The sequence below is a fragment of the Odontesthes bonariensis genome, chromosome 23 (genome assembly GCF_027942865.1).
Source record: "Odontesthes bonariensis isolate fOdoBon6 chromosome 23, fOdoBon6.hap1, whole genome shotgun sequence".
Classification (NCBI taxonomy): Eukaryota; Metazoa; Chordata; class Actinopteri; order Atheriniformes; family Atherinopsidae; genus Odontesthes; species Odontesthes bonariensis.
Window position 1 is genome coordinate 28,989,482 of NC_134528.1, and position 25,236 is coordinate 29,014,717.

At 43.3% G+C, this 25,236-nt stretch overlaps 1 protein-coding gene across 1 annotated transcript; it reads right to left on the minus strand.

Moving 5' to 3' along the window:
• Positions 1–7,325: 7,325 nt before the first annotated feature.
• On the minus strand, positions 7,326–23,402 carry bsk146 (brain specific kinase 146). Its single transcript, XM_075457508.1, has 5 exons — positions 23,162–23,402; positions 13,534–13,799; positions 13,238–13,440; positions 11,609–11,800; positions 7,326–9,292 (listed from the first exon to the last, which is right to left on the minus strand). The coding sequence occupies exons 2-5, from the start codon at positions 13,703–13,705 to the stop codon at positions 8,534–8,536; spliced, it is 1,326 nt and encodes a 441-aa protein (XP_075313623.1). The 5' UTR covers positions 13,706–13,799; positions 23,162–23,402; the 3' UTR covers positions 7,326–8,533.
• Positions 23,403–25,236: the final 1,834 nt, after the last annotated feature.

Consider the following 25,236-nt stretch of genomic DNA (forward strand, 5'->3'; position numbering starts at 1 on the left):
TGTATGTATATAGAGAGGCACTTTGAGGGGATTTTTTTCTAAAAAAGAAGTTTCTGCGAGGGTAGATGTAGGTATCCAGCGACTTACCTTGGCACCTTGTCTTCAAAGCTTAGTTCAACTATCAGAAATCTGGGAGTGACCTTTGACCTCATCTGAGGTTGGACAAACAAATTAACAATGTTGTCGGGACTAGTTTTTTCCAGCTGCGTCTCCTGGCCAAAGTTAAAATGTTTTTAAGTCGTCATGACCTTGAGAAAGCCATCCATGCCCTAATAAGTTCAAGGTCAGACTGTTTTAATGCACTTTATGTGGGCGTCTCCCAGTCTTCTCTCAGCCGCCTTCAGCTGGTGCAGAACGCTGCTGCCCGTCTTTTAACCAACACCAACAGACGTGTGCACATCACTCCTGTTCTTAACTCCCTCCTTTGGCTTCCTGTCCTTTATAGAACTGATTTTAAACTTTTAATGTTTGTTTTTAAAGCTCTTAGCGGCCTCGCCCCGTCGGATTTATCTGAGCTTTTAACAGTCCTGGTAGAGCTCTGAGGTCAGCAGATCAGTTTCTGCTGGAAGTGCCCAGGTCAGAATACAAACCCTGGGGTGAGCGAGCCTTTTCCCAAAGCTGCCCCCAGGCTCTGGAATAAGCCCCCCCATCCAGCTGCGTCTTATTTCTGACCTGAGCCTCTTCAGATCTGGGCTAAAAACCTACTTATTTAGGATGGCTTTTAATACCCGGTAGTATGATGACACTTTTGTCTTATTTTATCTTATTCAATTTTGTTGTATTTTATTGCTTTCACTGTTCTTTCATTGTTTTTACTTATTCTTCTCTTTATTAGTATTTATTACCTGCTGTAAAGCACTTTGGTACATCGTAAGGATTGTCTGTAAAGGGCTGTATAAATAAAATACATTTACATTTACATTTACCTGCAGAGTGCTCTCAGAGTGGAATTCTGAAGGGTGAGTTAAGCTAACAGCTACTAAGAGGAGGGCCTCACAAGGGTACATTTTCACCATCTGAGCGGTTACTGTGTTTACTTTTCCCCTATTTTCTCAAGTGAAGAACGCCCATGTTGCTCCATGTCATTGCACGCTTGGTGGTTGCTCAAAATGTATCCTACCAATGAGAACGTGACGAACAACTGCCCGAAGCAAAAGTGGTATTGATGTACAATTCATTACATGTAGCATTTACTCTCGAGTTGTTTTAGATTGAGAAATTCACTCCTCTATGGCCCCCTTTCCTTCTGAATAGCTTGTAGCTTCCCCGTCAAAATTCTTCACATTATCCAGACATGGCCTACTTCAGTTCAAAGGAACACACAGACTGCACTTGTCAAAAGCCAAAGATGTATCCAACAATTGATGATTCATGTAATAGATTCAATTTTTCACCTGCAACCTTGGCTCATACGTTCTGGTCTTGTCCGAGGCTCTCGGGTTATTGGTCCTCTATATTTGATACCCTATCCAAAGTATTTAAAAGAACAATAAACTCACAGCCATTTTTGGTATTCAATGTGAGGATGACCATCTTCCTAGGGCACAATCTGATGGCGTTGCTTTTGTTTTAATTTTACTTAATTGGAAGCAGGCTGCTCCACCCTCCTACAAACATTGGGTTAGAGATGCGCTACAACTCTTGAAGCTAGAAAAGATTAGACTGGCTCTACGACGTCCTAATAATAATTTCAGCAGTTTATGGCAACCTTTTATTACATAGCTGCTCGGACAAGTATAACGTTTTGATATGTCATTGTCACACCGTGGTGAGGTTAAGTTGGGTTTTTGTCTCGTTTCATGTATTGTTTCGTCATTTCCTGTTTTATTTTGAAAGACTAACTTCCCTCTCGTTCCAGGTCACTTGCTCTTCCTCTCGTGTTCCAGTCTGATTGTGGTATGAATGATTCCACCTGTTCCCCATTACCCCTGTGTGCTTAAGAGTCTGCGTCTCCCCCTGTCTTGTGCCAGTGTGTTGTATCTGTCTCCGTATGGTGCATCATCCTAGCGTTTTGCCAAGCCCGTTTCCGAGTTCCCGAGTTTCCTAGTTCCCAGTGGTATTTATCCTCGTGAGAGTGATTTTGTTTTTTCCCAGAGTAAGTTTGATAATATAGATCCTGTAAGAAGTACAGAGTTAATTTTGCTTATAGTCTTTTTGTTTTCCCTCCTGGGTGGAGTGGCCTTTTTGTTTGTTAAACTTTTACAGCATATTTCCTCCGATTTTTAGGAGAGGCTCTTTTTGTTTTCCTCCTCAGTAGGAGTGATATTTAGTTTAATAGTAAAGTTTCATGGTCTTTTGTTTTCTCCTCCGCTAGTGGAGTGATTTTGAGTTTGGATAACTTTTATATAGATATACTTCTCCACTTTTGGAAAGTATATTCCTAGATTAATATTTCATAGCCCATTTAGCTTCTCTCACGAGGAACTGGTTGATCTGCTGTCCTCCAATAAAAGTCTTGGAATTAAAGCTACAGTCTGCAGGATTTGTTGTTGTCATACGTAAAGTCCTAATTTTTGGCATTTTAAGAGTTTACATGATCTATCAGAACGCTTGAAGTTGAAAACGGTGACCTCCGTAGTCGCAAAATGCAAGAAATGGTTATTTTTTAACCGAAAAATAAAAAGTTATTCAACTTCCTGTCCCGCCCCATCAAAATACATGAGAACTCGTGCACGTCTACGTGCACGCCAGATGCGCGTACACGACTCCTCATTCATCAACTCACCTGCCATTTGCGATCATGGAAGACACAGTAAGTAGACTAGCCCGTAATGAAGTTCAATAGTCCAGATAAATAAGCGTGGGGACGAGCCTACCTTGTATCGCGCGTGCACAATCGGTGATTGACAGGCAGCAGAGCCCAGCTCGTAACCTGATTGGTTACCTTTTACCGGTCCGGTCTGCAATTTTGTAAACAAACCTGCTGGCTTTGGAGGGACCTAGCGGGACATATAGGGGACCTAGAGAACTCATTTTTTTTGTATTGGGGTATTTAATGTACTACTTTCAGAATCCCCGGACAGTTCCAGGCATTATGCTTGAAAAAGAGTTGCAGACTGCAGCTTTAAACCTCCTGCATCTGCGTCCTCCATTCTCTGGGTGTGACAGTCATGTATATATTGTCATTCATCATTGCTGAAAACCACATGAATGTTCTCTCACACACCTTTATTTTATCTTCATTTCTTTAATTAATATGTTTTATTCTATTTATTATTTTTTTTTGCTTGTCCCCTTGGGGTGGGGGGGGGGGGTGTTCTTATATTTCTGTTTTTCTGTATGTCTTATGTATCATTTTAAATTGTTAAAACCAATAAATAAAGTGGGGGAAAAAAAAAAAAAGAAATTCTTCACATTATTTTCCAAATTTAGAGAGATCTGACAACTGTCCATTGAAGGTAAGACACTGAAGCTACCCCACCCACATCTTGCAAAAACTCAGGGGGTTCAAATGATGATTTCAGAAAATGCTATACAAAGTCTGTAAACTTTCTAAAACCATTAAGAGTCTAAGTGTGAATTCAAAACATAGTTACTCAAGCTTTAATAATAATTAGTGTATCGTATAATTTGTTTAGAATAATAAATCAATTTCTTAATTAGTTGCTTCGGTTATTAATTTGATTGTGTTTTTAAATAGGGTTGAATAAAATGAAAGTGTTTTTATTCTTTCTAAAATCAAACGTCTGAATTCTTTAAGGCCTTAATGTACACATGCCCCAGCAAAATAAACTGGATTGCAAAACTAGCTGTTGCATGGTGAGCAGCATTACTTGGTGCTTTATTTGTTGTCAATGCAGAACAAAGAATGTGTTTGGGGTTTTAAAGAAAAAATAAGGACAAAATCCAAATATCACTCCAACAAGGATTCTCATTTTATTGACTAAGTCTGAGCTTACAGGAAGACAGTTGTATTGCAAAGACAAAACTGGATGCAAGTTCTAGTGCTGTGGTCCTCTACTCACTAAAACGCCACTAAAATCATGATGCTTTGAAATACGTCAGAGACCCCGGCACTCTATTACAACACGTTATGATGTGGATGAGATGATGAAGCAGCGGTGATCGACTCGGACACTTCGGGTGGTGTGTAGAAACTCATGGATCAGTAAGGTTTTGGTCACTTTAAGCATAATTTGCTACTGTTATCACTTATGATTTGATAACTTAAAGTTGTATCATTCTTTACCTACACTTAAGTGACATCCTTTTTTAGAATCGGGTCAAATACCAGCCATGTTGTTGGAGGTGCAAACAACCCAACAGCAGGCACGGCTTTACATGTTCTCAGTACTCCTCTGCAGATTGCATGTAAGCTGATGAGAAGTTTGAGCTATTGTAGTTATTTTCATACTTCTGCATGTTTCTTTATGACGGCTGCAGGCAATAAAGTTGTGAATTGTGAGTTGTCTGTCTGATTTTGTGACATTAACCCCTTAACGCCTGAATTTATATAGCTGTATATAAAAAAATGTTTTGTGTGTGTTTTAGCCTTTAAGTAGATGGTAAATAATGCTGAGATTATTAATTTCACTTTTGCACAAAAAATAAATAGAATTTTTGGTATTGGGGGAATAAAGATGCTATCTCAGCTGGTTGATTGAGTCAAAAGGTTTGTAGCATATATGAGACAATAGACGTCAAGGGGTTAAATAATGATAACAAAAACTGCTGATTCGATACAATCAGTTACTTTTATCTTCCAGGATTGGCATAGATCCGGTGCTTTAACGCTAAATGGTGAGCAACACATCAGTCATAAGATCGGGCACACAATTACCTGTTTGTCCTACGCTCCAACATAATGGTGGACACGTCACCAGTAAAATATTTCAAGATGAAACAATGTCAAAATTAAATGAAAATTGTTCATATTTTCTACTACGTTTGTACTTCCTTTAAGGATTTGGATTTTTGTGTGTGGAACTGTGCCCCAGGACAATCCATTTTTATTCACCAACTGAGAAAATTGTCATTGTAAAAAGGCCATCAAACATGATATACAAATGAACTTTTTTGTTTGTATAATTCACTGGGCCATTATTTTGGACACTTAGTTAGAGAGTAATAAGGTTGAGAAAGATTTGGTCTGCATCGATTGATTCTATGTGTGAAAGAGCATGTTGCTACTCGGTGTGAGTAGCTGCCAGATGCTCAGAATGTCCGTTGCACAGGCACAAAGACAGCCCTCCCTCATCCCTTACATGACCAAAGAAAAAGCATCATTTCCCCATGTCAAACAGTACTGACACTCTTCGTCTGTGATTTCTTGGTATTATATTTTGCTATTATATTGCTATGATAGCAATACATTTAGTAAATAAATAAAAAATGAATTTCTGTTGTACCAGCAACTTAAATGTCTAGTTGGGGCAAAGTCAAGAGACATAATATTACTCAATAAATAAATGAATTCACAAATCCATTTTACATTGATCATGAAATCAAGATGATGACACTTCTTGAAGACGTGAAATTTGACTTTAGAAAAAATCAAATCAAATAAATTTTTCTTCTAAGTTTATTATATCTACACCCAACATGCTTTCACCAGTGTTACTAATTTGGCGGATTTGTTGCCAGATTTCAGCTAAATCCCATTTGAAATAGTTGCTATCACTGTGAGCAACTGATATGATGAACCGGGCAGTGACCAATATTAGCTGTTGAAATGAGACCTCTGTATGGTTTTGTGAGACAAATATAAACTAAATGTGAAATTTCCCATTTCAAAGAAATGAGGCAGGAGGACTCACATTTTCAGAATATGCTTCAATACGTCACATCATCAGAGAAAAATAACTAGGCTATGTCATAACTTAGCTTTTAGCAGGAAAGGTTCCACAATTTAAACACACACACATACATACATACATACATACATACAAAAAAATAAATTAACCATCAACAGTCTGACAAAAAGAATCCAGTACGTAAAATGATACGGTACGTTAGCAACAAGCTAACGTGGTTTTTGCAAAAGCAGGAGGCGAGCATGCTTTGCTGAAAACAGACCATCTGTAATCCAACATGTTCAGGTATTCTGGACTCAGATAGAGTAACTGGTGATAAATGAAGCACAACACTTCCATAAAATGAAGGCTCAGAGCCTCCTTCTAAAAAACTGACAAGCCTGAAAGTGCCGAATAACTTTTAACATAACACCAAATCTGAAGTCAACTGTCAGTGAGACAGTTATCATTACTGAATGTGACTTTGTTTTACAGTGACTGATTTCAACAAAGCTTTCAGCCATTTGTCCCAACACTTTTGGATTGATCCAAACTGTATGGAATCAGCAGGGTTTCACGGTGAATACTGCTGTGAAAGAAGGACTCGATGAGGTCATTGATGGGTCTCATATGGTCATGTGAACCTCGTGTGCTGGGGCTGAAACAGTGGAGCACAGCCTGTAGCCGGTGCAGCCTGTAGCAGGCTGACGGGGGGGGACGAGCAGCTGGAGAAAACAGCGGGGCCACAGTGCATCAGGACTGTCCTTTGTTCTGAGTCAGAAGACCACCAGTGAGGTCAGAATGTGTCACAAGATGTAGTAATCTGCATATCCACTCTCTGATCCGGGAGCAGCTTTGCAGAACATGATGAAAATGTACGATGTAGATGAGTTTGGTAATCCTCAGTCAGGCGTCTCTGTGCTGAGGCTGCTGACTCTCACAAGATAAAGAAACATGTTGTTTGCAGCTACTTTACATCTACTGCGTACTACACCCTGTGACAGGAAAAACACTGAGCAGGTTTTCACAACAGAGCTTTTTTAGCACATACAAGTTCATGCAGGTTTATGTCTGGAAAGCAACGCATATCAGCCATTCCTACGCATGACCCAATGCTCTTTTGTTTTTTTCAAAATGATTCACGTGATATTCGTGAAGAATCAGCTAGGAATGGGTTACTTTTTTTGCCAATATTTGTAACTTTGTAAAAACGAGATAAAAAGTAAAAACACCCAAGCCTCACTACCTCATTAAAGGCCTTTGAGTAGCAAATCTTCTCTTTGATTCATCATACCTGTGATATAAAGTCAAGCCTCTCGCTCTTTGTCCACATGCTTAATTCCTTACTTTACTTTTTTTTTTCTTGTTTTAAAGTTGGAGAGACGATTACACAACATTAGTACAAATACATCACAGAGAAAAGAAAGTAATTATTGTTCCGATTTTTTTTTTTTTTTTTTTTTTTAGCCCTAGAATGTCTCATGAGTCCATAACACTGCTATTGGACAGAATGCAAGAAATTGTGCTACTGCAAAAAATTCACATCACGACATTTTTACATATCTTTTTAGCCTTTTTTGTGTGCGTGTGTGCGTGTGTGTGTGTGTGTGTGTGTGTGTGTGTGTGTGTGCGTAAAGCCAGTTCGAATTTTTCGTGAAGTGTGAGCTACTCGTCATGCAGTTTTATCAAAGTTAGCTCTGGAGTGATTTGTCTTCTAAACTGAGCTGAGGGTGATCCTTTTTTTCCTCTAAGATAGGTTCAGCTTAAAAGTTTTTACAGGAAACGAATAAAGTTTTTTGTAAAAATTACAATGAAAACAAAAGGACGTAATTATACAGTAAAAGCTTCAAAGAAAAGCCACACGAAGAAATTCAGGAGTGAGTAGAAAAAAATGTCTTTCAGCAGTGACTTAGATAAATCTGCCAAGGAGCACAGAGATGCTGTAAGCCTTCTCGCTCGCACTCAGGCTCATGCCAGAAGTGGTAGAATCTCCCATCTGAATTCTATCGATCATTTTACACAATGTACCAGCAGCCAACCACAGGTGATGTACGTGGATTTGTCACCGCGAATCCTGAACGGAAAACAAGGAAAGATACCTTACAAAAAAAAACAATAGAAAAAATAGAGTTTGTAGTCTTTTTAGGTTTGAATAAATAATAAAATTCTCAAAAGCAAAATAAATCCACTTCTGTTAGATTCATACTTATACAACACACAGCAACACACACAAACACACTCACACTTTCACATTTATGTTACAGTTGAAACATTTAAAACCACCGCTTGTTCCTTTTAGTAAGGTACTTCCTTTGAGCTCTGTTTCAGTCTTCTTCAAAAATACAAATCCTCTGTCCCTTGGCTTCGTGAAAACTTCAGAGGTCGCGCAGTCACACAACTTTTTTCTTTTTTTGCTAGAAGTATTGCTTTAAGAAATACATTTTGGTTTCTTTTCCGATGGTGTTTAGTGACGGAACCTCTAATGAAAGAATTATTCTTTTTTAAGCCTCGCCTCAGAATTGCCCTGTGGTGTATTTGAACACATAACTGAATTCACAAGTGTAAACGGGGCTTCTTTTGGTATCTTTTGATCTGACCAAAAACCCATCCTCACGAGGAATGTGTGCGTTCCGCAAAGACGTTCATCTTAAGTCTTCAACATGTGTGCTCTTCCTTTCCAAGATGTTTAAAACAAGATACATGTTAGTACTTAGTCAAGTTTCTTTTTCAGTGCATGCACAACTATTTAGTTGAATGAGAGGTATAAAAGTGTGGAGTGGTGTCACAACGTTCCGATGCTCTCAGACGCAGATTTCTATCGGTGTCGCCACCAGCATGCGGCCCCCTGGAGAACTGTTTTCCCGTGGCATCCGGTCATAACTGTTGGTGGATGACACGGAGCTGTTAGTGGACACAGACACAAAATGGTGTCCACCGCCTGCTTCCATCATGCCTCCTTTGGCCCCGCCACCACCGCTCCCCCTCTCCACCGCCATTGGCGACATTGGCGAGTGGGGCGTCAGCGGGGAGCGAGGCGACAGAGTCTGCTGCTTCATTCTCTCCACTAGAAGTTCCTCATCTTCCTCCCCAGATGAAGATGTTGAGATAGTGCCTTCCACCTCTCCTCGCGGACCCCCTGCTCCACCGCCACCCCCGCCGCCGCCAACCCTCTCCCCGCCACTTCCACCTCCTGCGTTCCCATTGTTGTTATCGTTCTCTGCATCCAGCATCCAGGAGTGGCTGAAGTACCCAAACACCTCTTTGACGGAGCACCGGCGGTCCTGCTCCACCGAGAGCAGCCGGCGGAACATGCGGAGCGCCTGCTCGGTGAAGCGTCTCCACTGCGACGGCACCGTGTTTGTTCTCCTCCTCTGCCAGCGGATGAACTCCTGGTAGAAAGAATCAGAGGGCAGAGCCTTTTCCCAGGGGAAGTTGCCCGTCAGCATGCAGAAAAGCAGCACCCCGAAGGCCCAGACGTCAGTGCTGTAGTCCACACAGAACCCCTCGTGGCGGGACGCATCGCAAAGCTCCGGGGCCGTGTAGGGGATGGTTCCACTCACCTGGAAGTGAACTCAACAGGTCACAATCACAGGAGATACACGACTAGGGATGGGAACCGAGAACCGGTTCTTGTTGAGAACCGGTTCCCACTGCTTCAATTCCTTGGAATCGTTTGGCGATTTTGCAAACGATTCCCTTATCGTTTCCAGTGGGCGCGAATGACGTCACAACGTTACGTGGCGAGTCCAGTACAGTAGACATGGCGCGGTACAAATGCTCGAACATTTGATTACACATCCCTATAAAAGACGACAACAGGGCAACTTGCAAAGTGAATATTTCACCAAAGGGAGGAAATACTACCAACACGCAATAACTGAATGAATGTCGCGTTTTCGATCTGCTCCGGACTAACGTTGGTGAATCAGGAACCCAGCAGCAGCAACGTTAGCAACGTTAGCATGTCCTCGGCTAACACTGCAGGTCACTAACTAACAAACAAACACTGCCTATCATGTTAGCACCATTTGCCTGATTGTAAAAGCTGCTGTTAGTAACGGTTAAGGTTAAATGAATGCCTTCTCAGGCATTACATTTAGATGAAATCATGAGAGACAGAGCCTGACTGGCTCAGAGCCAGAGGCTGGTGGGGTTACATGCTGCCATTCCGACATACCGACATTCCGACATTCCGACATTGACGTTCAATTGTCGGAATGGTGACATTTTTTTAAGAAATGAAACGTCCCGTCATTCCAAATTTCAATTTTTCTTTTGTCGGAATGGCGGTATGATTTTTTCTTTTCAACATACCACCATTCCGACACGCGATTTCAGCACCACACGCGTGGACAGGTCGCCATGCAATATATAGGGCTGCACCAGCTACAAATGGCCGAGAGAGAGACATTCCAACACGCAAGTCAAGCAAGACTGATCGCACCCACTCAGAAATTTACTGATGATGAGGGCTGACGAGGGGCTCGTTGTGTAGCCAATATTTCATTTGGCAGTATAAAACCGATGCTATTTGTTTTTGTGACAATTGCCTCAATTTATTTTACCTTAAACCACTGAGAATGCTGTCAAAGTGAAGCCTCACAACAGCTGGTAGGCTAGATCTTTATCAGGACAATGGACACTTGGGTTCACCGGCAGATAAAATGTCTTAAATTTCGCCGATTTTCGAAGAGTGGCATTAAATTTCATCTGGGCGGCATTAAATTTCATCTGGGCGGAATGAAAGAAAGATATGTCTGGAGAGAGCTTTTGTGTGTGCGCCAGTACTTCCGGTGAAAACTTCTGGTGATTTGACAGCTAGGGCGTCAGGTTAGGGCCAGTGGCCGTAAACAAAGGTTAACTTATAGCCGAGAAGAAAGATAATAATATAACATAGCTAAAAAGACTAGCTTTCTTCAGTAGCCTAATGCTTACCAATTTAGCAAGCCTAGCAGCCTCGTTGCTAATGCTAGCCGCAGTAACGTTACCAACCATACCCGACGTCAAGGAGTTGGCTGAGCAGGAGCAAGATTATGGGGCTGGCAGAGTCATCTTCATAATGGGTGAGTGCAGGTTTCATTCACTTGCTTTCATTCTTTCACAGGATTGATTCACTTCATTGGTTTATCCGATTGCTGGCCGCCGAGCCATTATGTGTCTGGGTTTGTGTAGGATACTGATCATGGTTGTTAGCAGTCGATAGTCGGGTTGTGAGATGTGTGTGTATTTTTTCTATGGGTACATGCCGTTGACTGAGCGGTCTGTGCTCGTTTTTTATTTTTATTTAATTAGATTGGAGATACTAATGAATACTGAGGGGGTGGGGGGGGGGGGGGGGGTGGTGGTGGTGGTGGGGGGCGTCCCGGGGAAAATTGCCAGGGCCGATTTTATTTTCCCAGTCCGACCCTGACAGCTCCCAACAAGTGTCGGAATGGTGGTATCAAAGTGTCGGAATGGTGGTATCAAAGTGTCGGAATGGCGGAATGTCGCAGTGGCGTCATGTCTGAGTGACGGGATGTCGGAATGCCGGTTGCATACCGGCTGGTGGTACTACCCCCAGTTCACGTCTACCTCCAGCTTCTCCTTTCACCAGAGCAGGGAAGAGTTAAATTACCCAGGCCATGATAGACCAATGTGGACCTCACCGTTGTTGGGTTTGTAAGGTCACGACTCGTGTTACTTCTAAACTAAACAAAGTTGATGCTCATCGACCGGTTTGCTGTCCTTTTTCTCCAAATGAGAATCGATAAGGGAACCGATAAAGAACCGAATCGTTAAGCAGGATCGAAAATGGAATTGGAATCGTAAAAATCTTATCAATTCCCATCCCTATACACGACACTATAAGAAGTCAGAAATATTGAAAGGTCACTCACTCTTTTCACTGGCGAGCCTGCCCGGCGGGTCATGCCAAAATCGGACAGCTTAACTTTTCGGCACTCTCGGTCAAAAATGAGAATGTTTTCGGGCTTGATGTCCCTGTGTACCAACTTCTTACAGTGCAGATAGTCCAGAGCTATGGCTACTTGGTGCACACAGCGCTTGGCAACTGCCTCAGGAAGACCAACCTTTTTAGAAGAAGAAAAAAGGAGCATATATGCAGTACAGTTAGGCCTTTTTTTACAGGTTAATTCCACTTTGTATTGAAAAATCATCAATCATACCATGGTATATCACAAGAATAGCTTAGTGATTAAAAATAAAACGTTTGACCTTTTGAACATTATAATAAGATGTTTTTATTTTAAATAAAAGACATGTCATGAGGAAAATCAGCCATCGGTGCTTTCTACTGAGAAGACATTCTAAATTGAAACAGGCAAGGTAAGACAGCCAGCATGTGTTATATAGACTATTTGGAGAAACCAGCGCCAACAAACTGACTACTTGCTTGATAGGGTCAGGAACCAGGCCAGCTTAGGAACTAGCAGAGGAAACTTTTAGCTTTCTGCAAAAGCGAGGCCAAGCAAGAAGCTGCGTTATTCTGCCAAGCATGCCAGCTGACCGGAAAATCCCTCACAGCCTAAACCGAAGTGCTAGGCTGGCCAGGAGCGAGCCGGGCGAAATCTCAGCTGGACAAGCTGGAATCCAGTTGGCACTGGGCAAGCCGGGCAGCCCAAGTGAACTACTACTGGGAGCCCTGAGCTAGCTAGCAGCTCTGACATAACCTGGCTCCTGGAAATACTACGAGATCAATTCTACACTCTCAGTGACTTATTAGCTGTTTCCAACTAATTAGCTAAGTAGGTTTCTTGAATGTCACATTTTTCATCAAAGCTCTTTGATGAAGTTCATGCAACTGTTGAAAACCGATGTGTGTTCTGACGCTGACACTAGAAATTGTAGTTTTTAGATTCTACTTCAGTAGCAACAAATGAAGTGATCAATTTCATTTTCTGCTAAATCGAATTTAAATGAGTCTGCCCAGGGGCGGTCCTAGAGGTGGGCCGACCGGGCAGGCGCCCGGGGCGGCATTGCGGGGGGGTGAAAAAATAAAAAATAAAAAGATCCAAAATAAATAAATAAATAAATAAATAAAAAATTTGTATTTTATTGATATTGGAGGTGTTTCTACGTGCCAGAGGGCGACGAACGTGGTATCAATAATAGTACTAATGGGAAAGTGAAGAAGACAGAATGAGCCAGCACAGTATTGCAGGTGGTGATGGACCAAACGGGTGCAAATGGAAAAGGAAATAATGACAGGTCAGTCTGCTAACCTAACACTACACTACACTGATGCTCCCACCACAACGCACAGTGAAGTGCAACAGTAGGGGGGTTGGGGGCGCCAGCACCTTATTTCGACCGGGGCGTAAATCAGTGTCGGACCGCCACTGAGTCTGCCTCAAGGTGTGGCAAAACAAAGTCCACCGCTTTAAGTGTGTAACACCAAGTTGTTGTTGATTGAAACTGTTAAAACATCTTCTAACCTTTATTCGGCACAAAGCCAGAAATAATGACACAACGAAGCAGTAATCAGAATGATGGCTGTAAACTGGCACCTGTGGAGGAATGATATCGAAGAGGTCTCCAGCCAGAGCGTACTCCTGTGCGAACACGTAGTACTCGTCTGTCTCAAAGGCTATGCCAAACATGTTGATGATGAAGGGGCAGGGAGACAAGTAGAGGGAGATGCTGTACTCCCGTAGAAAAGACTTCAGCTTGGTTGTCTTCTTCTTCAGGAACTTCAATGCCATTTTTGTACCTTTTGAGAAGAGACAGAAGATTTCCTTTTCTTTTGGTTCTTTTATATAACAGCAGTGTGTTGTACATTGTGTGAGTGTGTGTGGTCCCTCACCTCTAATCCTGTGGACCACCAGGTCCACCTTGCCGTAGGTGCCCTTGCCCAGCTCCCTGATCACCTCGTAGTACTTGTTGACCTCAAGCCTCTCCAGGTTTTGGGCAGCAATGAGCTGCAGCTCGTCCAGGATGTCCATGTTGGCTCGAGAAACCAGCGGGGAGGAGCTCATGGTGGGGATTGCTTCAAACGATGGACTGGGGGTGGGGAATGGCGAATGGACACTCAGGCAGGACAGGCGCAGCAGCAGCTAACGGCTGGTATCACTGCAGAGATACAAATAAAGACACATCTTTAAAACCTTTAAATCTTTAATATTGGACTTTTCTTGGAGAAACATGTTCACTTGGTTGTTTGCTGTTTTAGGTTGTGAATGGTTATTGAAAAAGACAAAAAAAAGGGGTAAGTGAGCAAATATTCAAAAAGACATTGAACATTTTGAGAGGATCGTGTTTTCTTTTTTGTTGTTGTTGCCGTTGCTGTTTGTTGAGCCACTAAACACTTACCTATGAATCATCCAAGCATAAAAAGTGGCCCCTAACTCAAGGGACCAACCAGTGTTGTGTCTCAACATAACGGACAACTTAGCAGAAAACCAATTTTAAACCAGAGTGAATTGCTGCAATATGTGAAGAAAAGAGGCGTGGCTAAAGACTTTTGCACAGCACCACGTGGGTTTCTTATTTCAAAGGTGACTGCTGTCGCTACCTCAAGAAGTCTGTGAGCTATGAAGGAAAACGTGAAGAGAACTTGACATTTGTTCCCAGTCTCCATAAAAACAAGCTGTTGGTGAAGATATGGGCATGCAATGGAAACCTAGTACTTGCTAAATTTGGGATATAAATGGAGGAGCGTGAAGAGTTTGTAATATTTGTGTTGCTTTCAAGGTCAGCTCTGCACACCGTGCTGTTAAGCTCCCAGTCTGCCTTTGGGATCTGCAGTGTGATCATCACTGAAAATGCTAATTATCTGCAGTGAAGGCTTAAGTAATTCTAAATGCTACTCGCCAAGGAGGGATGCTGTGAGCTGAGTCACACACTCACACACACACACACACACACACACACAACCAGCCAATAACCAGTCTTTTCCTGCAGATCCATTCCCTGCTGCAGTGTGATTATTCTTAGTGATTGCTTTCGTTTTTTCTCCTTCCTGAGCAGCCGGACCCAGGCACATGTGGAGGAATAACCAGAACACGCACGTCCACGCACACTCATTACATAACCTGATGTGCTCAGATACTTGGACGGCTCTCATATTTACGGCACCTTCCTCATCATCAGCACACACCTCAGCCCATCTCCTCACAAAGCTCCCACAGCTGAGGTTTTCCACACACAGCACAAGATTCTTTCCATTTCTTTCCGTCGTAGAAAAAGACATTCTGATGGGAGCGGAGCAGCTGCGAGCTGTCATGACCTGCTCCACCACATAAGTCATCAACACACACGGCAACACTAGTTTAAGTATCCTGTCATCCCCTCCACAGGCCTCTGTGTTCCTCTGTGGATGGGTAATATTTTTGTGCAAAGCGGACAGGAAGAGAAGCTGCCGACAGCAGGTGAGAAGGGATGAGTCAGTTTGGGTGATACATGAGCGCACAGAGAGGACCTACTGTATCTCTCTCTCTCTAAAACATGTGATAAACACACACACACACACACGCACACACACACACACACACACACACACACACATAGGAGAGGGGACGGGGAGTTGTGAACAGAGGGGGCCATTTGTTTCGGATCAGAATTGCTTAGTTTAGCACCGCAGGGTACATACAGAACTCTGTGTGTGTGTGTGTGTGTGTGGGGGGGGGGGGGGGGACTATGGATGAAAAAATAAACCTGAGAGCCTGCTCAGTGGTGAAGGACGTAAAAGGAAAGCAAAACTACTCAAAACGGAGATATGTCAGCAGATAATGTTGCACAGCTCCATCAGATAATTGGCATTACTTCTGCATTAACAGATTTTAGCAGGATTTTATAATTGTAGTTATTATTTTATTTTGAATTACAAACCCGATTCACGAAAACTCAAAATACAGTCCTTCATTTCACAAACTGAAGTGTAAAGAAAACATTTTCAGTGTCTTCACTGACCGTTTGGTCATTATGTATGAAGTCTCAAAAACTGAAACCAGCAATACGCTCAAATAAGCTGGAAGAGAGGGAAAGAGTATAAAAGTAACAGCGTTCCGGAAGATTCTACAGTCAGCAGATTAACTGGTGACAGCTGAGGGTGTCAGGATTGGCTATGAAAGCTGCATCCACCCAAGGCTTTGCCAAAGCTGTGCCAAACTCCATCACAGAGTCAGTGAGCTCCAAAAAATACTTCTCCATGCAAGTAAAGGCCAAGGACTGAAACCACTGTTAGCTATGCGTGACCTTTAACCCCTCAAGCAACGCTGTCCGCTGCTGCATCGGTAACCTGAGACTGAAACCCGAGCTCACCTCAGATGGACAGAAAAACACCTGTTCTGTGGTCAGATGAGTCAACATTTCAGTTGCTTTTGGGGGGAAAAAAAACTTCGACATGGAAAAGATGAGTAAGACCATCCAGGGGTATTACCAGAGGAAGGTCTGTGATGGTACGGGCGTGCACGGCATGGAGGACGTGCATGTATGTGAGAGCAACAATGAAGCAGAGGTGTATGCTGGAAAACTATCAATTATAAAGTACCAATTTGTACATTTTTAGATTTAGAAATCGATACTTTGAGCTAAATGTTCAAAAAAGAACGTTGAATAAGATGCTAAACATTAGCCGCATCCCCACTGTAGGAACCTTTTGCAGTTCCTAGAACCTTTTCAGGAACGGAACTGTTTTTTCCCACAATAGTGCGCCGAGCCGAGCCGAAGCGAGCTAGTGGAAAAGCGCCATTTGTTGTCTTTGTTATCAAATATTTATCATATATATTTATATACTCCAACACTGTAATCTTTCTTTGGCATTAGCAAGGTATTGTTGAAATGAATACAACTAAATCAACTGATTTATTAATCAGCTGTTGCACTTTGGAAACTTTGTGGGGTGGTTGGATTTATAACTGGATGTGTTTATGCATTCTATGTGCAAAATATTTCCGTAGTCGTAGTGGAGGGAAGTACCTGCTTCCCTCTGTGGTTTAGCAAAGAGGAAACCTGCTTGCAAACACTCTGGCATCATGACACAAATGTGTCTGTTTATAAAAATGTGTGTAATTATAAAATCCATCAGTATTATCTATAGCTGAAGCATTTTTTAAGCTGGCTGTGAATTTGCTCAACAAGGATTGGGTGGGTGGGTACAGATATCCGAGTTCCCTGCGGGGTCACTTTGAAATGTTCAAATTTAAAAGGCATCGGGGGAAATGAACAGATTACACTGAGAAGTACTTCCAGATGAACTAAATAACCACACAGAATACAGCAGCAAAACAGCTGAAAGCGTAAAGAATACACGCAAAAAAAAATCACACAAAAGTCTAGTTCCATTTGGCAGCTCCATCACGTGGCACACGGAGAAAGGTCACTGTAAGAAAACAGGCTGCTTATGCATTCTCTCACCATTTTCAGATGATGCAAGCTGAAAAAAGGCTCTGCAATCTTTTCTGTTAAGCACACCGGCTCAACTGCAAAGCCACAGTAAGAACGCAGTCTCATTTGGTCTGAATTGGACTGAACTGGCATCTAAGAAATTGGACTGAATTGGATTAGAACTGGATTTCAATCAGTTGGATTGAACTGGACTGTAAGTAAGTGGAATTGTACTGAACTTGCTTACTCGAGCTGTAAATACCCTACACAACTCTGTGAACAGGAGCTATACAAATAAAGCATTACCGTTGAACCATGACAGCTCATCAGCAAACTGAGCAGAATCCATGAGCTTTAACTGTGCTGCTGCTTTCATGAACACAGGAAATCCCAAAAAAGCACCACTGATACCAAGCAGCATCTGCACTGAATCCTGGAAGAAGTCTGAGAAGCTTTAAGCATCTGAAATGTGATGTAATGAGCTCACACTCAGGAGACTCAATTTCCTTAACCTTTAAATGTACACACACACCCCCCCCCAGCGAGAATGAAGACTGAACTGAATACAAAGCCTCATCATGATATCCAATCAGGATGTGTTTAGTATTCAGGCCTGACTGTGGGTATGCGTCCAGACATGATTCTCCCAGCATACATCAGGTCTGCGTTCGTGGCTTCAATGCAGATCCATGCATGTGTGTTCCAGCCGGCTGCTGGGTGGGCTTGCATGTACCTTAAAGAGGGCAGCATCTATACTCAGGATAAGTGCTGGCTCTCCATGTGGAGAGGCGGAATGCGAGATAACCCCTTAACACCTATTTTCGCATACAGTATATGCTACAAACCGTTTCACTCAATCAACCAGCTGAGATAGCATCTTTATCCCCCCAATGCCGGTTAGTCCATATTCACTACGGACCTAGGAACCTTTACATAAATCCATCCATCCATTATCTATACCGCTGAATCCGTCGATCGGGTCGCGGGTGGGCTGGAGCCTATCCCAGCAGTCAATGGGCGAGAGGCGGGGTACACCCTGGACAGGCCGCCAGTCCATCGCAGGGCCACATAGAGACAAACAACCATGCACGCTCACACTCACTCCTAAGGACAATTTAGAGATGCCAATCAACCTCTTTACATAAATAAATATGTAAAAAAAAAAAAAAAGGGTGAATAAAAAAACATTGTTTTTTCAATGTTATATTACTGTGTTGTTGTTATCTTATTATTGGCCATTATGCCTGTTGTCGCAAATTTGCAACATGCCAAAATTTCTATTTATCTTTTGTGCAAAAGTGAAATTAATAATCTCAGCATTATTTACCATCTACTTAAAGGCTAAAACACACACAAAACATGTTTTTATATACAGCTATATAAATTCAGGCGTTAAGGGGATAACTGCGTGCGTGTTCTGGTTTTATCTATAAATGGGGTCTGAAAGCTGGGAGCCAACCGGCCTTCAGGGATCCGACAGCTTAAATGTGACATAAACATTTCCAAATGTTTTTGAGGGAGTGAAACTTGATTTTATGATTAAGGTCAGGGTTAGGTTAAAGGTAGAGTTAGGGTCTTAGCTGTGATGATTAGGATTAGAATAAGGGACTGGAGAATGAAATATGTCAACAACAGGACCCCAGTTGTGCATCACATAGGCTCAGTTAGTACCTTTACAGGACATTAGAAAATTCCAATGAACGTTTTAATCTGGCTTTTAAAATACATCGAAAGTATTACGTAGTCCAGTTGAAATGATACTAAAACAGAATGTGGTCCAACACATCCAGTTTAAGTTAAGGCTCCTCTATACCCAGCTTTGACCCGGAAGTGGCAGAAGAAGCCAGTACACGGAAAAAGAAGCAAGTCGCAGCAGGGAATAAGCACAGGGGTGAGCGTGCGTTTCCTTTGTATAGAAAAGAGAACATGGTACCAGTTCATGGAATGTTGGGAGTGCCACAAAAAAGAATCCATTTCTGAAAGAGGAAGAATCGAAATGAGGAATTATAGACATGAACAAATGCAAAGGATAAATAAAAGTAACTACTGCTGTAGTTTACACAACTGAAACCTACATTTTCTTATGCTGCTAAATGCCGTAGACCGTATAAAAGAAGCAACTGTAACTGCCATCGCATCATTCATTGGTTTAAGCACAACCATTTTCAAGTCTCAAGTTTCTCAAGCATGCTTGCCTCTCTTTCAGGTATGTCATCAATTTAATTATAACACCACGAGGACGTGAAAACTAAATCTAATGAAGCAGTATTTCATTTTGACGCTTTTTGAATTTGACTCCCAGTCTGGTGGGATGTCTGTGGCTCCCAGAAGCAGAAATAAGCAGATTATCCCCCACATCAAAAGATAAAGAGCGGCCTCATTTCTAACCACCAGTGCGATGGTAAATAGTTGAATCACATATTTCACAGAAAATGGATCACAGACAATTACAATAAATGACAAATTGTTTGAACTATTCATCAAGCACAAATGCCAAGCATTTGTCAGCTCTAGTGTGTAGTGGTTTGTCTAATAATTATGAGAACAAAGGCATCTATTTTCCCTCCAATTTGTCAGAATTTATAGATGAAACAAAAGTTAATATCATAACCGCTAATATCAGTATCTGTAAAGCAGCTATTCCATCCATGGGGACTGTTTACTGTTAAGGAAAAAGATACACCGTGTTCCTTTCACCCGACAACAGATCCGCCTCCTCGTGCCTCCTTTTTTAAGGCTGACGCTCTGTGCCACCAGGTTTAAGGCTGTGTGGAAACCGTGCGGCGACCAGGGGCCGCGGCTGACTAAATCCCAGACTGCTTATGCAACCAGCGGGCAGAGCGAGCACATTCAGCGAGCCAAGGCGATGATCGCAGCCACGTCCACCCCCGCTGATGCAGCCATACTGCCCCTCCAACAATCACACCATCTTCATCTTCCTTTTTCCCCCTCATGCATGTGCAGCAAACACACACACATTCTTCTGTTCTGTGTGACAAACTGCAGCAATGCAAACACGCAGCCAGTTCATTCTCTGGCAAAACACAATTTGTCTTCTGTTTACGGTGTATATGAGAGAAGATGATGAGGGAGGAAAGACAGAGACAGCAATACGCACTGACAGGGAGCGCTGAGTAGCAAAGCATGTGTGTGTGTGTGTGTGTGTGTGCGCGTGTGGCGACATGATAAATACAAATCAAGCCAACACCACCGACTGATAAAATAGCGATGCGGATTCCCAGTTCAGCAGGCTTTTGACCACAGTTACAGATCCATCTAAAGGTCACAGACATCTGTGTTTCTCGTCTCCTGCTCCTCTAATAGACCTTTAATTGCTGACCTTGATTAGAACTGTAAACAGTTCCAGTTTTTACACAAAGATATGCTAAGATGCTGTTCCATCGCAGCCATTATTTGGAATGTTCTCTCATTCCCTCACCCAGTTTACAGCGTTCACCATATGGGAAACTCACGGGGGGATAGCGGCAGACAGGTGCTGAGGCATTTCGGACACTACTTAAATGCTGCAGTGATTTAGAATCATGCGCTCAATATTCCCGTTATGGTTTGGTATAAGCAGAAGCCAGAAGGGTGAAATGTGAAGTGATGGACAGCAGAGTTTTTCAGTTTTTGGAACTGACATCTCTCTCCACAAGTGGGACATAAAACTTCATGATGAAAGACAATGATATTCAATGCAGCAATTATTAACTAATATAATCCACTAAAGTATTTAAAACCCTGGGGCGGTCTGTGGCGTAGTGGGTACAGCAGACGCCCCATGTACAGAGGCTAAAGTCCTCGTGCAGCTGGCCCTGGTTCGAATCCCGCATCGGACGGCCCTTTGCTGTGTGTTATTCCCCTCTCTCTGCCCCTTGCTTTCATTTCTCTCTTCACTGTCCTATAATAAAGGTATAAAAAGCCCAAAAACATATTTAAAAAAAAGTATTCAAAACCCTATCAACACTCACACAGATATTTTGCAAGACAAACTTTGTCTTCTGCGTTTGTGCCTCTCGTCCACATGTATGTCACTTCCACTCAGAAAAACTGAGATTTCACCAACGCCTTCCAAGGTGAAGACTTTTTAAGATCTCCATTTTCACTTAATCAACGTGTACGTAGCAAACGCAAAAAGCTTTTGGGGGACCAATGATGTCTCAGCCCACTTGGTGCATGCGTGATGATTCACAACTATTCATCAGTTCCTCTTTGCGTCCCATATAAACACCACTTTAAAAGTGGTCAAGGTTAAACTGCTTATGGAGCCACGGTGGCCCTATTGTTGTAGATGACACCCATGGTGTCTCCAGATGGTACTCCAGCTTCCTCCCACTGTCCAAAAACATGCATGTTAGGTTAATTGGTGTCTCTAAAATCCTCCTTAGGAGTGAAAGTGTGTATGGTTGTGTGTCTCTGTGTGGCCCTGTGATGGACTGGCGGCCTGTCCAGGGTGTACCCCGCCTCTCGCCTGATGACCGCTGGGATAGGCTCCAGCCCCCCGCGACCCGACCGACGGATTCAGCGGGTACAGAAGATGGATGGATGGATGGATGGATGGATGGGCTACATCACATCTTATCCCTAAATTGTTTACTCTTTCAAAGGAAGAACTAAAGTTTTAGTTGTGGTTCCGGAGCATTCTGTGACTCACGCAGAGGAGGAGACGAGCCATGTCCAAACATTTTCAGCGAGTAAGATAATCTCTCAAAAAATGAAGCTACAGATTTTGGCGTTAACATCCCAGTTCTTTGCCAAGAGAAGAAGACTGTGGATCTGTCCCAGTAGAATTGGTGGTCCCGGGTCCCCACAAGTCCAAAAGTGCCAAACTCTCTGCTGTGCTCAGCTTATGGAGCAAAAAGCCCGTTCTGATCCCCTGTTCCAACTCTTTGTCTCTTGTTACTACTCAGAGAACGTGAGTGTTGGTGTGTATGGTCGTCGGTCTCTGCGTCCTTTGGTGACTCATCAAAGGTGTAACCTGCCTCTCCATCTTTGACAGCGGCGATGGGCCCCTGCTCCAGCAACACTGCCCAGGATAAAAATGGCCATGAAACACGAATGGATGGATATTGCTTTGAGGCTTTGGTCAGCTCCTTTTTTTCCCGTATGCTGTCAGTTTCGTTGTTGGGGTCGACTTGTGTCCTCACGAAATCTTCCACAGCAGTATTTTGATGTGATGCAGACAACCAGAAGTCAAAATGACTGCCGCTGCCAGCGAAAACGCTTGTTGGTCAAGTATCTGTTGAGTGCCAGACAGTCTATGTAACCTACATTACGATCTGTGACTCATCATGCTGGAGGGACTGTGTATGTGTGGAGAGTCTGCTTTTTATGGACCATCAGGGAGCTTAGGCTCACTTTGATCATCTATGTCTCAGGTTTAACACACACACACACACACACACACACACACACACACACACACACACACACACACACACACACACACACACACACACACACACGCATGCAACCACACAACCTCCCACAGTGCCTCAAAATACATGGATGGATTCATTACAACCTGTTTGGTTATTACTTATTATTAAACTGTTTGTCACAATCCTTCATTTCTGTTTGGAAGACACTAAAATGGGCGTAATGTGAAGCAGTCACACAGGATGTAAACATGATGGCCCCCCCAGCCTCTGTGTGCTATGTTGGATCTCACCAGGACTGTGTCCTCAGACTGCACTAAACCACAGAAAGACCCTGTCTGTCACCTCAGTGCTACAGCGCTCAGAAGACAGGGGAAACATCCGTGCACATGCATTAGCCGCTGCAGACACCTGACAGCCCCCCTCCCCGACCTCCAAAAAAAAGAAAGAATGCATGATGAGGGGAAGGGTGCAGGAAGCTGTGTTGTGATCAATAACTCAAACCCACCAAACACAACCAGATACCGTGAATGCCGACATTGTTGTTTGCTGATGGATGGGGGGGAACACAAATGCAGTTTTACTGTGTTCAGTGTTCATACTGCTGCAAAGAATGGGCCCGATCAGTCATGGATGGACTGAGACCCACCACAGTGTAACATGTTGTTCCAGAAGGGTTTGGTGCAGGTTCGGACTGGGCAGTCAGTCCGGATTTATTCCGCTACTCACCCCTCAGTTGGGTTCCATAATGGAGGCTGTGAAGTCCACCTGATCAGCCCAGACTGCTGGTACACACACGGGCAGAAGTGAGCGCATGCTAACGTCAGGTGAGCCGGTAGAAACGCCCGATCATCGCCGAGGTGCTCTGCGAGAAGCTTCCGCGAAGCCGTGTGTCGCTGGATGTGTCTCCGTGCATCCTGCACCCCCCTCCGGCTCTGCGTCCTATTGTCCGCTAGGATGGGAGGAGAGGAGAGGAGAGGAGAGAGGAGAGGAGAGGGGGTGAAGGAGCTGGGAGGAAAAGCCCTCCCCCTCCTTACCGCTCTGGCCAATCACAGCGCTGCTCTGCCGGGCGCGCGCTGCTGCTAGCTGTCTCCGTACAGACTATGCTGCCTTCATAGGCTGTCGGAATTATTAAGATTTTGAGACCGGCAAAAAAAAAGCAAAACTTGTTATGTTGTTGCATTATTGAACATAATATTCTAGAGTTTCATTTATTTATTCATTTAGACAGCTTCAGCGGGGTGCTAGCCATAGCTAAAACTATGTAAACTGCTACAAACCGGCAGCCATGACTGGAATCTGGAAAAAAAACCCAAGAGAGGAGACTTTCAGAAAAGGCCAGACAGGCAAGTTATACAGGTGTGAGAGTGGGCGCAGGGGTGTGACGTCAGGCGACATTGTTATGATTTGGGAGGCGTGCGCGCAGGTGAGAAGGAAAAATATTGTGTTGCTCAGCTCCAAGAGTATTATGTTCGTGAGTTTTTGTCTGCATAAAATAGTGACTTGGAAGCCCTGTACATACTTCTTTTAACTGCCCCTGCGCTTGCGTCTTGCTCGAGACGTTTATACTTCATTTTGCTTTGTCGGTTGCGTGTGCTGCGTGGCGATTCACCGCCAGGACAGTAGGTGGAGTAGCGGGTTTTTTCAATGACAAGCCTACTACGATGAAAGGAAATTCACCGCCAGGACCTCTTCGGCAAGTCTCTCTTCGACTGGATTCATGCTTCTTCTTCTTCTTGTAAATAGCCGGTATTTTGTCAGATTTTCAACACCCTGAAGGACTAAACGACTACTTTCTCGCCTGAAAATGTTTCAAATGTTGCTAAAGTTATATATTTACAGAGTTTATAGCTTAAAGCTGCAGTCTGCAACTCTTTTTCAAGCATAATGCCTGGAACTGTCCGGGGATTCTGAAAGTATTACATTAAATACCCCAATACAAAAAAAAAAAAAAAGAGTTCTCTAGGTCCCCTATATGTCCCGCTAGGTCCCTCCAAAGCCAGCAGGTTTGTTTACAAAATTGCAGACCGGACCGGTAAAAGGTAACCAATCAGGTTACGAGCTGGGCTCTCCTGCCTGTCAATCACCGATTGTGCACGCGCGATACAAGTAGGCTCGTCCCCACGCTTATTTATCTAGACTATTGAACTTCATTACGGGCTAGTCTACTTACTGTGTCTTCCATGATCGCAAATGACAGGTGAGTTGATGAATGAGGAGTCGTGTAAGCGCATCTGGCGTGCACGTCTACGTGCACGAGTTCTCATGTGTTTTGATGGGGCGGGACAGGAAGTTGAATAACTTTTTATTTTTCGGTTAAAAAATAAGCATTTCTTGCATTTTGCGACTACGGAGGTCACCGTTTTCAACTTCAAGCGTTCTGATAGATCATGTAAACTCTTAAAATGCCAAAAATTAGGACTTTACGTATGACAACAACAAATCCTGCAGACTGCAGCTTTAAGGAAAATCAGCTTTTCAGGCCGGCTGATTTCGGCTCGGGCAGGAGTGAAGTGCACTGTGTGTAAACGCTCTGCATACTGTCAGATCGATGAGTATGCCGTTTTCTAGTAGTAGGCGGTTTCGAACACAGCCAGTGGCTTGCGCTTGCGTCTTGCGTGAAGTTTAGAAAATTGAGGTGACACACGCAAGAGGGGGCTTGCAACCGCGCAAGGGCTTGCGTTGCGTCGCGTCTTGCGTCACCGACCATAAAGCCTGATTTATATTTATATTTATAAACGGGGACTTTGTTGAAGTCCCCGTTTATAGGCTTGTGGAGTGTGAATTGTTCCTGCATATTTAAA